The sequence below is a fragment of the Pipra filicauda genome, unplaced genomic scaffold (genome assembly GCF_003945595.2).
Source record: "Pipra filicauda isolate LSUMZ 115617 unplaced genomic scaffold, ASM394559v2 scaffold137_size4652046_pilon, whole genome shotgun sequence".
NCBI lineage: Eukaryota > Metazoa > Chordata > Aves > Passeriformes > Pipridae > Pipra > Pipra filicauda.
Window position 1 is genome coordinate 2,562,976 of NW_024103851.1, and position 15,721 is coordinate 2,578,696.

The 15,721-nt window shown below is 41.7% G+C and overlaps 1 protein-coding gene across 5 annotated transcripts in view; it reads right to left on the bottom strand.

Annotated features, from left to right (window-relative positions):
• Positions 1-2,940: 2,940 nt before the first annotated feature.
• The window catches only part of BLVRA (biliverdin reductase A), a 38,384-nt gene continuing 25,603 nt past the window's right edge, over positions 2,941-15,721 (bottom strand). For all 5 annotated transcript variants that reach the window (XM_027715010.2, XM_039378398.1, XM_027715006.2 and 2 more), the window contains 5 exons: positions 14,381-14,500; positions 13,669-13,766; positions 12,166-12,273; positions 11,247-11,418; positions 2,941-6,222 (listed from right to left, as the gene is read on the bottom strand). In XM_027715010.2, the coding sequence (XP_027570811.1) occupies positions 5,949-6,222; positions 11,247-11,418; positions 12,166-12,273; positions 13,669-13,766; positions 14,381-14,500 (772 nt within the window). In that variant the 3' untranslated portion in view covers positions 2,941-5,948. The remainder of the gene's footprint in view (positions 6,223-11,246; positions 11,419-12,165; positions 12,274-13,668; positions 13,767-14,380; positions 14,501-15,721) is intronic.

A 15,721-nucleotide genomic window follows, 5' to 3' on the forward strand; every position in this document is an offset into this window, starting at 1 on the left:
TTAGAACTCCCCAGAGACAGATTATTCAAAAAGGGACTTTATTTCTGACATTATTATTATTATTGTTATTATTATTATTATTATTGTTCCTCTGTTGAGTGTCTCTTGACTTTCTCCTAATACTTAACCTAGCATTTTAAAATTATTTTTACTTATCTGCTACTTGAATAACACCCATGCACAAAACATCAGAAAGCCCTAATTCAGTGAATTACTTATTCACTACATTAAGGTAATCTAGCTGTTTTATAGACATGTTATCACATTCTTTGTAAGTTAATCGTTATCAGAGAAAATTAATAACTCCTTGGAGGTCAGGCAGGATGGCACAACACACTACGTGTGATAGACAAGAATGTTAGTAGGCAGGTTGTAACATGCAGTAGCAAAATCAGAAAGTTAGCTCACATTAAGCATCATCTAGGATGCCCCAAGTATGAAGTTTTAGAGAAGTTTTTTGAAGCAGTAACCTAGACTAAATAGGATACATTTACTGCTGTAAGCTCTAGCATGCATATCTCCAGGCTACTACTCAGAGCTTCTAATGGTGGTATTTTTTTACTTAAATTATTGCTTTGAAGTTTCCCTCCTTATTTACCTGCATGCAGCTGGGCTCCAGTAAGATGTGTTTATTGCCAAGATGTGGAAGACAAGCACTGGGCCTGGAGCTCTGTTACCTGTTACACCAGGATGATCCCCGCAGCCTAGTGGGCATCACCGCACAGCAGCCCTGTAACTCCTGAGCTTTATGTTTAGTTTGAGGGTGAGGAAATAAGCTATCTGTGTTAACAAGTTCGGTCAGGAAGAAAGCAGAAGGTACAGGTTGGAAGCTATGTTTGGGTTCCCTTTTTTGCCCAAAAGGTAAGTGTAAACAGGAGAAAGATACTATCAATGCTGCCAGGCCAGAAGCCAAACGGGCACTTCAGGCTGAGCTGTGGGGATGTATACATGGTCTAATGACTCAGCTCAGTGCTCCATGCAGGCCACCCAGATCTGCTGAGAATCAGGGCACATCTGGTCAGATGAAATTACATTGCAAGCCAGCCCTTGTGGTTTAGAATGTGGTTAAGAACTGGATCTGGCTCCAGTATTTTGTATTGAACTATATTGTATTGCATGGACATCTTCTGTCTTCCCATTATAAGGCTTGGTTCTTCTGGGTTAGGCCTGAAGGCTGCTACTGAGAATACCTCTGCTACATTTCTTCTTTAAACAAAAATTCTAACGGGTCTCTCATTTAATTCAGCCTCTACAAATACCACCTTGCAGCATTTAAGGCTAACCAAGTATCTTGCTATTTCTGTCAAAAGCCTGGAGTTATTATTTTACTGGAGACTCTTAGCTTCCTGGTGTTGTGTTTTATTACTATTACACAGAGCATATCACATACCTCGGGGAGCAGTAAATGCTACTGCATGACATACATCAGCACATAGTGCTGCAAATCTCCCTGGAGTCGACATCCAGCCAGGATCACCTCTGGGGGATCACTCATCAGCAAACTCTGAGGGTGTCCAAGGCTCTAGATCATACTACCAACCTGAAGGAATCAAATATTTTGAATGACAACTGCAAATAGGTGCACAGTTCAGTCCTTATCACCCTGACCCCTCTACAGGCTGCTGGAGGACCTGCAATCCCCGAAGCACTTTCTGTAACTCAGCCCTGCAGTTTTACTCAGCTGCCATACATACAATTCATTTCAAAACAGCTCATTTTGATACAGTAGGACATTTTGAAAACCCCTGGTCTGCACAGCTGCCAACCCTTGCCTTCCCCCTTCCTTGTCTGTTTGATCTGCTCTGGGGGCAGTTCCAATGACATCCTCCTCATAAATAATGCCAGCTCAATCAGCTCCTGAGGTGTCCCCTGGTTCTCTTTGCTTTCCCCCTCTTCCCACCTCCACTGTTACCATACCATTCCTGATACTCCTCAGTAATCACATAGGTAAATAAGCCCCCATTCCCAGGATCCACAAAACAGGCTTTTGGATAAACACTTGATCCCAAAATCACACCCATCTCTGCCTCTCAACCAGAACTTCTCACACAGCTTTTATACCACTACCTAGTTTCTTTGCTCTTTGGAAATTTTCCATTCCCACGATCTCTAGCCCTCTGAAAAGGGCTTTGGATCAAACCACTTCTTCTAGATTTCAGCTAGCTTGTTGCAGTTAGTGACTCCACACCTCTCATCTGCCAGACACAAGCTTCAGCCCATGTCAGCAAAGCGAGCATCCCTCCTTCAGCACTGTAGGAGCACTGTGTATCATAGCACTTTCCTCATAGCATTAAGCAGCTAATAAAGGTTCTGCAATGGACTTCCTAGTGTTCCACAGGAGCAGGGTGATTTCCAGCAGCAAGAGCATAAAACAGCCACCTCCAAAGAGGGTGATATACTAACCTGACCATGTCACATCTTCTACTTACCTTTCCATACCTCTGCAACTCTAAAACTGTCTGGGTTCAGATTATGCCAAATGCTAGCTAAAAAACTCTGTAATTTCTGCTACAACAAAGCAGTTTATTAAAAACACAAGAAAACCCATTTCAATACCTGTTTTAGATTCTACCTAGCAGATTCAAAAATGTTGCTCAAATACACTGGGTTGTTGTGAATGTGAAACCAGAAGTGTACAGTGAGATTTAGACTTGCTAGTACTCTTGGGCAGGTGTCAGACGGCATAGGAAGGGCAGGAATTTTGTGGGAGAGCTCATGAGTTGAGGTAAGGTCTCACACCCTACCACACCTGTATTCAGAACTTTGAAACAGGAGAAGGAGGCAGCTGAGGGCTTTAGGATATTATCACAGCCTGTAGTCACTGGCAGGATTTCACAGGCCTTGATGAGTGAAAGAGGAGAAAAGAACCAGTTGGGACAGAGACACTTTCAGCACAGGCGATGGGAACTGCTAATGAAGGAAAAAGGGAACTAAAAGGAATGATTAAGAGTTCCAATATTTTATTGGTGAGTTTGGAATCTGGTTAAACAATACATACATACATTTGAAACTGGGCATCCAGTAGCTCTCATATACAAACCATCACAGTACCTTGGCAAATTCACAGTGCAGAAGGAAAAGCCATTTAAATGCTGCAGGCTCCCAGGAGCAGACAGTAGTAGGTAAGCAGGTTAGCTTACCTAACTAATAGAAGGGGGGTGGAGGAGAGTGTGAGATATCCAGCTCTAGGCATCTGCTTTCCCTATCTCAAATTAGCCAACTAATTTCCCCAGGTGCTCTCTACAGAAACAAGTTTCTCCAGAGGGCAATTCACTGCACAGTGTTATACTGCTGCTCTACAGAGCTCTTGTGAATTTATTTCCTGTTTCTTAGAGGAATACTAATGCTCTCACCAGCAATTGCAGAGCATGCCCAGGGAGATGAGTTGGCTAATTTTGATGCCTAGAGATATGTGAATCTCTGTTCCCTTTGCATTCCCTCCACAGCTACCCATTTTGAATTAGCATGTAAACCAGTGGCATTCACCCCATATTCACAGATAAGGAATTTATCAAGAAACAGGGCCTTTCACAGGCTGTCATACATAGGAGACAGACATACAGAGAAAACTCTAATTTCATTCTAATCCCTGATGGACTTTTTGCATTTTGCCAAAACCCCACTTTTCCACCTCATACAGCATCAGATCTGCCCACACCATGTCCATCACATTGGCACAGAAGTCCCTGTGAATGCTCAGTAGGGTGTCCATTTGGGTGGACAACCACAGGATCTGCCTGCACAAATATGCTGCCAACCCATGTGGGTTTCAATCCATTGAAGGTAATAGGAGGGTTTTCACTGATTTTAACAGATAGGGTAGATTTAAACAAATGTCACATGCAGAATTCATTCACACATCAAACTCCAGTCGTTCCTAAAATCTGACTGATTTGGAAGAAAATATATGGACTTTCCTTCCTTGTTTCCAGCTAACTGAACAGTATCTAACTTCTGAATGAACACAATTTATCCAAAGGAAGACTTTTTTCCATCAATATTGACTGCCTGTAATTATGTATACATTCACAACATATATGTTCCCTTATTAAAAGATTGCCCAAGTGATAAGGTGGAAAAAAAAATGCTTCTGGTTTGAAAGAATAACTGCACAGACTGCAGTTTGCTACTATATTAATGTAGCACAAATAGAGGCTGTAATTAGAAAGTAAAAGGCAACCAGAGGAGTTGTTAATAGTTTTGTGCAGTGTTTAGGCTTCTAAAACTAAAATGCTTCTTTAGGGAAGTGATAATATTCTCATATGTGATCCTGTGACTACAGTATAAATGTTAAAGACGCATTCCCACAAGTGTCACATGCTATAACCTGTGCTGGTTTTGGCTGGGGTAGAGTAAAATCGAGTCACAGTAGCTAATATGGGCCTGTGTTTTGAATTTGTGCTGGAAACAGTGTTGATAAAACAGGGATGTTTTAGTTATTGCTGAGTTGTGCTTGCATGGCCTCAAGACCTCTTCTGTTTCTCATCCCCTCCCACCAGCAAGTAGGCTGGGGGTTCACAAGAATTGGAGAGCGGACACAGCCAAGACAGTTGACCCTAAATGACCAAAGGGATATCCCATGCCATAGGGTGTCATGCTGAGCATATAAAGCTGAGGAAGGAGAAGGAAGGGGAGGATATTCAGAGTGAGGGCATTTGTTTTTCCAAGTAGCCACTGTTCACGATAGAGCCCAGCTTTCCTGGGGCTGGCTGAACACCTGCCTGCCCACGGCAAGTGGTGAATTAATTCCCTGTTTCACTTTGCTAGCACATGGGGCTTTTGCTTTGTCTGGTAAACTGCCGTTATCTCAACACACCTTTTTTTTTCTCACTATTACCTTTCTGATTCTCTTCCCCATCCTACTGAGCAAGCAGCTGCGTGGTGCTTAGCTGCCAGCTGGGGTTTAACCATGACATAACTGTCTGGCTATATTTGCAAATTGCTCCATTTTATACAGTTCTATTCTAAATTTATCACTATTTCTAATGAATTTCCCTGTTTCCAGGAGCACATTAGTTACTTTTTTCTTAAAGGCAGGATATTTATTATTTTTCACCGTTACCCATTCACATGCTAAATTAGATACAGAACACAAATCAGGCACAATAATATGCTGCTTCCAGTACAACAGAAGAAAAATATTTATATTCAGTAGAAAGCAAGCAGGCAATTCATTAGTTTAATGTATGTACCTAATCTCTGCTGGGAAAAGATTTCTATGTTGGCACAGGACACCAGAGAAATTGAGTGAACTAATATGGCAACTATCAAGAGACAAGATTTTTCTTCTATTCTTTTGATACAAATATGGATTCTATTTGAAGGTAGATGACTTTCAGTGTGAAAACTACCCACCTCCCCAAAAATTGAAACCACACACAAAAAACACCCCCAAAACTAACAGGCACAACAACTAATTAGAGCAAACACACAGAACAATTCAGGGCATCTGGAAGAAAAGGTCAGAACTGTGGTGGCACAAGTTCTGCATATCAAGAGGTGGAAAACTAAACAAGAACTTCATTGCAGCTAATACTTTTTTCTAGAAAATAGTACATGAGTACTACCAAGACATATCTCATTTTCAGACATATCTGGAGTGGGGGAACACATCTTAGAAGAGAAAATTATATATAGTATTTACAGTTCTCCAGGATCTGCTCTCAGGGATATTTCCAACTGAATCACAAGAAAGCTTGTTGTTGCTAGGTTCCTATCTATCTGAAAGGACAGCAATGCATCGGTGTAGGTGAATGCTGCTTTGTTCGGGTGCAAACCAGAAGGCACACGGTATAGCCCAGGCTCTCCAGACCACCCAGAGAGTCTAGGAATCACAAGTAGTCAAAAAGAAGGTAATGAAACAGAAATAGCAACTGCTTGATGGCAACAGTGAGTTCTACCCCTACAGCTTTTCTGTCTGCCGTGTTCTTCCTTCCCTAAGAGCAGTCTCAGGAATAGATCTTCTCTGGCTCCTCACAGTACTGTTGGATCACCTCAGCAAGGTCAAGGCACCGCAAAATTCTCCATTTCTCAGCAGCCAGCTCTTCCTTGGATACCTGGCCCAGCAGTTTTTTGGCAAAGAGGTTCTGATCCTGCATGAAAAGTCCCACAGAAGACCTTGGGGCTTCAGGGAAGTTCTCCAGGCAACCACTTGTGAAACAGAAGTTGATTTTCTTTTCACGTCTCATCCCCGGTCCCCTTTCTTCAATCCAAGTCAGAGGTCTAGTTGAAGGAACAGAGGAAGAGTATTTATTAAGAAACGGAATCAACAGCTCTAATTTATGTGCTTTTTTCCTCAACATTTACAGAAAGTGCTCTAATAAATGCACCATTTTTAAATATCAGTCATCGCATATTCAGGCAACATGTTCTGAAAAATGTGCCTTGTGGTTACAGAGCTCAACAGCAAGTAACAGTCTTAACTCTGCCATTTCTTCACTCCATGACTTTCAGCACACCATCTAAGCTCTCTCCAGCTTTGTTTTCCCCATGCACAAAGTGAAGCCAGCAATGTCTAGCCAGCTCACAGGGAAAAGGGAAGTTTAATATGTTTGTTTGTGGACTTGGATGAAAAGTGCAGTGAAACATTCAAATATTTTTTACATGATTCAATCACAGCTAATCCCACAAGGCCCTCAATATCTAGTAATTCCTCCAGCGAGAATAAATTCAGGTTGCTCAGGTACATAATGATGATCCAGGTGCTACAGCGTGAGCTGAACCTCACCCCTTTGGGATAAACTGGACAGATGGCAAGTTCACTCACACAGACACAAGTGTCCATACTCTCTGAACTTTGAAAAAATGTTTCTTTCTCTACACTGGGACCACTGAGCTGATCCTAAAAATTATACCAGAAAATGACAATTTTTCCTATTTCAGTTCTCAGGCTGATCTTTCTTAATCAGAGCAGAGTCCTGTCTTATGCCAACTTGATAGCCACAGTCTCTAAACCAAGCACTGGTGGTATTGGCTATTGACCTGCATAGCTTGCACTTTTCCCCCCAGCTTCCCATATTGGCTGAGGAAAGAGGAGCCATGGGACATGCTGCATCACTTCAGGGTACTCAGACTCCCTGACACAACGCTGCAAGTGCTTGCAGAGGCTTTGAGGAATGGTCCTCAACACTAGCAACAAGTCACAGTCCTCCCTTCCTGCTCTTTCTCAACTGTCTGAACCACGCCATTACCCTTCTGCAGCTCATTCATCAGCACTCACTACTGCCTCTGTTTAGAGGATGCACATTATTTTTCTTACTTGGTTATTGATGGCCCTTCCACAGTCCTTTATATCCTACTTTAGTCTGCCATTCACAAATTATGAAGGCATCAATAGCCTGGAAGAACAAATTCTGTTTCCAAGTACTGCCCATTAAATCTTCAGTATCATTAGATCTGGAAGGAACGTCCTTGTCAATCTACCCTGAATGCATTCTGCAGAGCACTCAACTTAATGATTCTGCACCTCTCATCTTTTATACTTTAGGATTCATTTTCTATATTTTACATCATTGTATCAACTATTCTTTGCTCATCTGTACTGCCACACCACACCCCCCTCTAAAAATTAAGCATGGCCAGGTCAATCTGCCTGAACAGAATAAAATAACTGGAGGGGGGGGAAAATACCTAAATCACAGCCTACAAGAACACACCAAAAAAATCCTCAGAGGACTAATAAATGCAGAGATACCACGGGTTTCAGGAAGTCTCAAGGCTACATGTGGCTGCAAGCCAGAAGGGTGCTTGAGGGCCATATCACTCAGTGTTTTCTGTGTTCTCATCCTCCTTCCCTGAGGTAAAGGCTGTTGATCTGGGTCAGAGGCTGCTGAGCAAGCAAGGCTTTGCTCTGACTTGACAGAGCTGGTTTTATATTCCTATGATAGTAAACAGTCACAGAGGGTTCAGGCCACTGTTATTCAAAGCTGCTTTAGCTCAGGTAGGGAGATATGAAGAAACCACTGGGCAGGCATAGGCAAAGATCTCCATCATGTAATAGCAAGGAGTTCACAATATGATCCAAAACAGGCCCTGTCAATGCAGGGTCACCTCCCTGGGATGATCTAGAGCAGATGTACATCAGTGATCAGGCTCAAGTGTACGCCTTCTGCTCTTAGCTTGGGTAAGCCACTGAACCAGAAGCACAATCATGCAGAGCAGGCAGAATTTAATTGAAATTATTAGAATGACTGATTGAGATCAGTGAGCAGGAAAATGTTGGGTTTACTAATAGATTTATCTTCTTCTGCAATTGGAATTATAGTCATCTTCCCAAAGAGAGGTTGATGCTACTTGATTGGTAATCAAAACATATTCTTTTTAATTGACAACAACTTCTACTCTAAAATTAGTCTCTTATTTTGCTATAAAAATAAGTGTGTTGTAAGTCCACATTATTTAACCAATTTTGTAGCTTAAGAAACAGGCTTATATTTTATGTCAGAAAACTGTGAAGGGCTGCTGCTTTTTTCATAGACAATTTACCCACTTTCCTTAAAGATTTGTATGAAAGTATTGTCTGGCTACAGATGTATTTAGTTATTTAGAAGTGTTACTTAGAAGCAACAAATCCAACATTTTTGATAGCTGAATAACGCCACATTAAATATGTTAGATATTTAAAGAAGAAGAAGAAAATTTACCAAGCATTAACAAACCACTTTTATACCAACTTTTTGCAAAGCAGTCTGCAGAGAAGAAACCACCTTGACTTTCTGTCTTTCCAGATTTCAAACTGGCAGAGATATCCTAGCTACATTTTATTCAGAGAGAGGAAGAGACTTTCTGCTTTTCTGATTCCCTGGTTCCTCAAATAATGAGCGGCCCTTGCTGGACTGCATTAGCTCAATAAACCAAAATGAAGCAAGCATTCTTTGTATCTCCAGAAGAATTAAGCTGGCTTCATGCTTGAAAGAATTCTGGGTACACTCAGCTTAATATTCTATGCAGCAACTTCTGCAGAAAGCATGTATTACATGATTTTCTATGAAAGTTCAATTTGAAGCTATTTTATTAGACTCTGCAAGCTTAGATGTCCATAAAAACATAATTTCAAATGTTTACTGTCAGAATATGTGTTCAGAAAATGTCTTCAATTTCTTTTTAAAATTTTCCTTTTTACACTTTGAAAATGCCAATATTTTTTATTTATCATGCAGTCAATGAGGGTCTCCCTTAGCTTGGATGGGAATTAGACAATTGGACCCTACCCCTGGTTAACATCAAAAGAGATGTTGTCCAAATCATTATCTCTCCAGCTTGCACTAAAAATTGATTTCTGACATTTACTGAATCCAAGCTCTGTAATCCTTGGACAGGAACTGCAGTCCCAAACCAGATGCGCTGTCAGTAGAGGTTTGGCTTTTCCTGGATTGCTCAGTGTTTTATCACAGAGAGGCTGTCAGCTCAGCCTTCTTGGAAACACAACAGAGGCAGAGGTCATCTCTCAAATAGCTGGGTGCCAGGCATTAACACACACCTCCAAAATTCACCCAAAGACAGACAAGCAGCCAGGGTGGGCTGTGCAGCAGAGACAGGCTATACCCTTTGCACAAATCCCTGCTTAACAAGCAGAACACAGGCTCCCGCACTCTGCACCTGCTGTATTTTCCAAGGCAGAAAATAGGATGAATTAATCTGTTTTCTCAAGGTAGTGCATTCATGTCTTTCAAAAAAGTATGGGATAGCTCTCAGGAAAGGGGCAGACCTTTCCCATCCTTCAGCAAAATGAAGATTGGGCAAATTAGAGCTGTAACACCATCACCGTTGCTGCTGGGCCATAACCTCACTTGACAGACAGTGGGCCAAATTCTCTGCTGCAGTAACTCCATTGACGTCAACAGGGGAAGGTCAGCAGGAAGTATGGCCTCAGCACTGAACAGAATACAGGAACGCTATGTAACTTTCCAACTGGCATAAATTATCCCAGAGGCATAAAACTGACTGTCCCCAAAGTCATTAAAACACTCATGGTGACAAAACACTTACTGATCCATCCAAGGGCTAAGAAAAGCAGGTATTGGTTAGTGGTGTGGAGCAGGAAAAAAACCCCAGTAAAACAGAAACAGTTCTGTATCCAGCAAATATCATATATAGCAGCTAAGGACTACCCAGGAGACAGGACAGCAAGGGAAATGTTTAAACCACCCGCTAGTTCCACCTGCTGGAATTAGTTCAAAATCTCACTGTATCAAGATCTTTACAGCTACTTGTGTTACTAGCAAACTGCTAACAGGGTAAACAGAGCTTGTATACAGAGTTCTGTCCTCTCACAACTGCATTTTAAAAGGAATTGGAAAGGATGTTTTATTTAAAGAGAGAGAAAAATTGCTAAAACAAGATGCTAATCCCAAGATAAACACCAGTGGGCTGTAGGAGTGGCTGATAAAATGCTTAACTAGACCCGTGGTGAAACTAACAGTTCAAAGGAGCCCTGATTATTCCCTCCCCAAATACTAGTCCTTCAGGTTATTACTTTACCTAAACAGTTTTCTAAAATTCTGTGTTGGCTTTGGGTTTTTTTAAGAGTTCTACCAAGATGTGCGCAACAAAAAAAGGGCTATTTGTTACAAATGAACATAGGCCAGAATATTTTCCCATGGGGTCTTATTATCCCCTGCTCTCCACAGTCTTTTCAATATATTTCTTGTCATATGCCTATAAGGGGTCGTCCATCTCAAAGGCAGAGCATCCTAAATAAAAAACTAGGAAAACAGGAGTAAAAAGAAAGGAACAAATTGTTCCACCACTCTTTCTACCTCCTAGGAAACACGCAGAGCTTGGGTAACTTCTCTGTACCTTTTCACATCAGATAATTCTCAAGTTGCATCTATAGCACACATTAATCTGTCATCATCAGTAACTTCAGCCTATCAGAAAGGACATAATCTCTGTACAGATGGTCCAGAATAATCAAACCTGAGAGTTTTTACCAGACTTTAGACCAAGCTGAGTACTCAATCCACAGTATGAAACACTGATGACTTACTTCATAGTCATAAAATATTTTAAAATATGCTATTTTATAGCAAGGCCATTACAAATATCCTATTTGAAAGAAAAGATATTGTTACGATATAGTAAAAAGGAGATCAAACTCAATACTACAAAATGCATCATCAAAAGAGTTTTCTCTTGTACACCTTCATGTCAGCATCCAATCACTGTTCCTCAAGAGGAAGAGAGGATGCAGAATTCCTGCAGACAATGAGGAGCCTGGCTCACCTGCTGCCACAGCCATTACTCACTTCTTATTTGCCGTCTGGAAGTGAACAGTCATTCTGGAATAATTCTTATCCTTCTGTTTTTCTCTGGTGGCAGAGGTAACAGTGAGGTCTCCAAAGAGGTCAATCAGCCAAGTCAGCCGGGCAATTCCACTGAAAGCTGGGAATCCTGATTTGTTTTCATCAAGGACACTACCTGGTGCAACATAATAAAAACCCTTGAGAAATATGAAAAAGAATAATGCCTTCTGCATAGGAAAGGATGAAGAAACTGCAGAGTTGTAGACTTAGAGATCTGGTTGTAGAAAAGTCATGAGTGGATGGACTGAATAGGAAAGTCAACAAACACAGTCAGCCTTGAAACGGACAAGTTGGTGACCTGTGGCAGAGAAGGCTGCACAAAGTACATATACAACAAACCCTTCGGGACATGCTGAGGACAGGAGGGTGTATGTGGATTCAACAAGGGTATAAAGCAGGGAGGAAAAAAAAACAGATAAAAAAATCTCTTCAAGGTCTTCTGTGGCCAAACATCAGTATGGAAGACTAAAGGTCCCCCGTAGAAATTGGAATGCTTCCTCAGCACTCAACCTCCTCTTCAAGACCAATATGAATGAGAAATTTGTCACTCACACCAGGGTACAAGAAGGTCTGAAGGAGTGCTCTCTCCTCCATACACCAAGGCATGGGCTTGCACCCCTCACCAGATAGCAGAAAGAAAGCAGCAAAGCAACAGTCCGTAGAACATAACTGTTAGGGCAAAGGTGCTTTCCAGACAGTTCCATTGTTTCATGGAAATATCAATGAACCAATACCTGTGTCCCTACTCAGTTTATAGACAGACTCATGTGTAAAAGGACTGAATGAAGCCTGGAAGGACTGGTGTCCCTGTGGAGCAGGCACATAAGTCCAGATGTACTTTGATTTCCTCACAGCTACTGACCTGTGAAATGCAGCGTTCCCTTCACCAGGTCTTTCCCAGCCACCTCTTTTTTCAGCTGCTTGTACTCTTCAGTAAGAAGTTCAATGTGCTCCACATGGAGCACTTTATCTGCCAGAAAAAAAACCCAACAAAACAACAAAACACAAGCCGAAAATCAGGACAGATTAAATAAAAGCTTTCTGTGTGAATCAAAGTCATGTCTACACAGTGAAGACTTCACCAACCACCAGTGGGAACTCACTTAGAAATATTCTCATGCATGGCTGGCAAAGTGATGTCAGGAAGAAAACCAAACATGCGCCCTGTGCTGAGGCATCAATCTGGGTTAAGGATTTTCGGGAGACAACAAATATAAAGACTACAGAAACAGTAGTTTATGTTTAACAGAAACTCTGTAATGAAACTCAATACCCAAGTAAGGCTGACACATGAGTCTTCAGAGTAACAGATGGATTAATTCTTGGCCTCTTTTTCCTCACATCTCCTTGTTCTGCATTTTTCCTCCCAGGGTAGTATGAAAGAAAAAGGGAAGGGAAAAAATAGTATAATGCTCAGACCCAGATTGGAACAATATGTTAAGGAGTACCTCCCTCCATTGCAATTAATTGGGTTGCTTTGGAATAGAGGTTATCCAAGTTGAATGTGGCCCTCATTCAATACGTTTTTCTGGAAGATTTCCAGGAGAGTCAATTTAGGCTGCTGACAGTAACTGCTGCTGTTTCAAGAGAAGATGCATAAATTCTGCTCAATGGGAAACCATTTGGTGAGCAACAAGACAGTAAGTGGTGTTGGTACAGGGAAACAGCAAAGCAGAAATCCTATACCTCTGGTGTTTCAGGACAAAAGTCACAAAGGAAATTTTTAAGAAGCAGTGGTATAAATAGTACAACTTGCCCAAATAATTTGCACTCCACTCCTACCCAGCACTGCTCTTTCCCTGGCAGCCCCATTCATCCCCACTGGCCTAACTGAACTGCCAGCTTCTGACCCTGGTCACCACAGGGATGGTAATACACACTTCCCAGAAAAAAAAAGATTTTGCTTAGAGATAAATTGTCTTTCAGACAGGGATGCCTTGCTGCCCCACAATAGCATGAGCAGCTGTATGTGACCAGCACATCGCAAATGCTAGAAGCTAGGGGAGCTGTTTACAGTTCCATTTCAAGGGAGAAAGAGGACAGGGAAGTGCTCAAGTCTAATGGCTGCACTCACCAAGTGCTTTACTATCACTGTGACAGAAGTTTTCTTCTTTAACTGCACTCTCAGTGTCACAAACAGAGGGTATGTTTTTGCGAGGGCGAACATACCTTACTCTTAGCATTGACATTTGTGTGTTTGTTTCCCTACTGGCACATGTCTTAAATCCTAGATTCGCACATCTCTGAGACAGGAATACTCTCTCGAATGTGATGACTTATAGTAGGCTGGAGACACCTTTGAGTTTGATGCCTGTGGTACTACCCAACAGGTAGTACTTTACACTCTTGAGAACAAATGTGTTACCTTTCTGCTCAGCCATCTCCCAGAGCTCATGGGCTGCCTTAGCAGACAAAGCCATGGGGTACTCAACAAGGACATGTTTCCCAGCTTCTAAAAACATTCTGAAAGGGATAAAAGATCAGTCATTACAGAGAATTTTATTGTAATCATCTCTTACCACTGTGCAAGTTGCTTCTCATTCCCACAGCCATCTCCATAAGGAGAAATGTTCAATATGGAGTAACAGAAATAAATGGCAAATTTCCTAGCAAGGATGGTGTGATGGCTACATCACACATTTAAACAGCACGGAAACTGGGTTTTAAGTCTTCTTTTTCCACAGAATTCCCTCACTCCAGCTGCTAAAATACCACAGAATTGACCACTACAATTTCTAACTTACACCCAAGTAGCTGGAGAGGGGCACTGGCATATCCTTCTGCTATATAATCTGTGAGGAAAGGCTTTGAATCCTGTTTTAAGCTGCCTGTCCATCAAACACAGGCCTAGATGTATGCAAATGGAATTACTTGGGAAAGGAATGCATCTTAAATCCTACTCTCTTCCAGAGCTTATTGGGTGCTCTAGGGAACGCACTATCATTCATTTCAGGCCTCTAGTCTGGCAGTCTCTTCTTCAGTGTCTGCATCCTCTCCTGCAACAGTTTACACAGCTCCTCTGTGCCTCCAAAATACAAGGGAAAGAGTGTGAAAAGGAGGGAAAAACATCAAAATACCTGATGGTTTCTTCATGGCTTCTGTTCTCTGTACTGATGAAGGCTGCATGGACCTCTTTGCTTCTTAGAGCATCTTCCAGGCTAATCTGCTTGGCCTCATTAATATTTCCAAAACTTCTCCTGCATTATTTAGCATAAATACAACCAGACTTTAACTGTCACAGTCCATTCTTCACAACTGCATGTTGTATAGCAGTACTTAAAAATTGTTCCCATGGACCAGCCTCACTGAGCTCAAGCAGGGTAAAACAAAGGCAGCTCAGTTATCCAGGAAGAGTGTGAGCACTTACAGACAGAAGTGGAGTGCACAAGAGAAACAAACAGATGTGCCAGTGTGTAGGTGGTGGTATCAGTACAGACACTGGCCTGCTATTGAAGTGTAAAGTGCTTTCTGATTCTGGCATTTTAGTTTTTAATAAGCATCATTACCAAAGAACCTTTGTAAAAGAGTGACTTGAAAGAGCACTGTGCTCCTATGGGAGAACTTCTCCCCACTGTCCTGGACAAAGTGGGCAAAAGCACTTGAGCTGGCAGGGCCACACACAACTGCAAGTACGGACAAGCAGGAGAAGGACAAAGCAGATGCTTGGCTGTGATGGCTCATACCTGGCAAAGTACACAGCATGTCAGTGCTAAGGGGAAAGCTCTTTTGGCCAGCAACTTCAGCACATCTCCAACTGCAAATTAAACACACACACTCTCCCCAAAAGCCCTTTGCATTACTAAAGAGTGGAGCAGGCACCTTGACAGTATTAGGACAGGTGACAGAAGGCATGAAAGCAGGCCGCAAGCAGAACTTGAAAGCAGACAGGTAATGTTTGCGTGATTGGGATACAAGCAAGATTACACTGAATCATGCATTTCAACGGCACTGTTTCTTAAAAAAAGTAGTGGAAACCCTGTCTTCAGCGCACTTCAAGGCTAGCTGTAGCACTGGCAGAGGCATCAGAGGACAAAAGTGTATTTGGCAGGGAGATAAAGGGAGTGATCTAATGAGTCGATTCAGTCTCAGACAACCCTGCATAATTTAAACATAGCTGGAAATATACATTCACAATCTGAGATCCATTCATGTACTGCCTAACTATTTAAAACTTTTATGCTCCACTGTAATGGGGCAGACAGTGTAGCAGGAATGCTCAGAGGAAATACATACTAAATTTCCACAGCTCCAACCTAGTGAGAAAAACTGTTGATCTCTAAGAAGCAACCTTATTGTATGTACTAAATCATAGGATTTTCTTTAAAGGTATCTACAGGTTCAATATCTGGTTTTAAAAAAATACAATTTTATGATGAAGTTGTAGTATTGGGAACTTTACAGCATATGCTTTTGTAAAA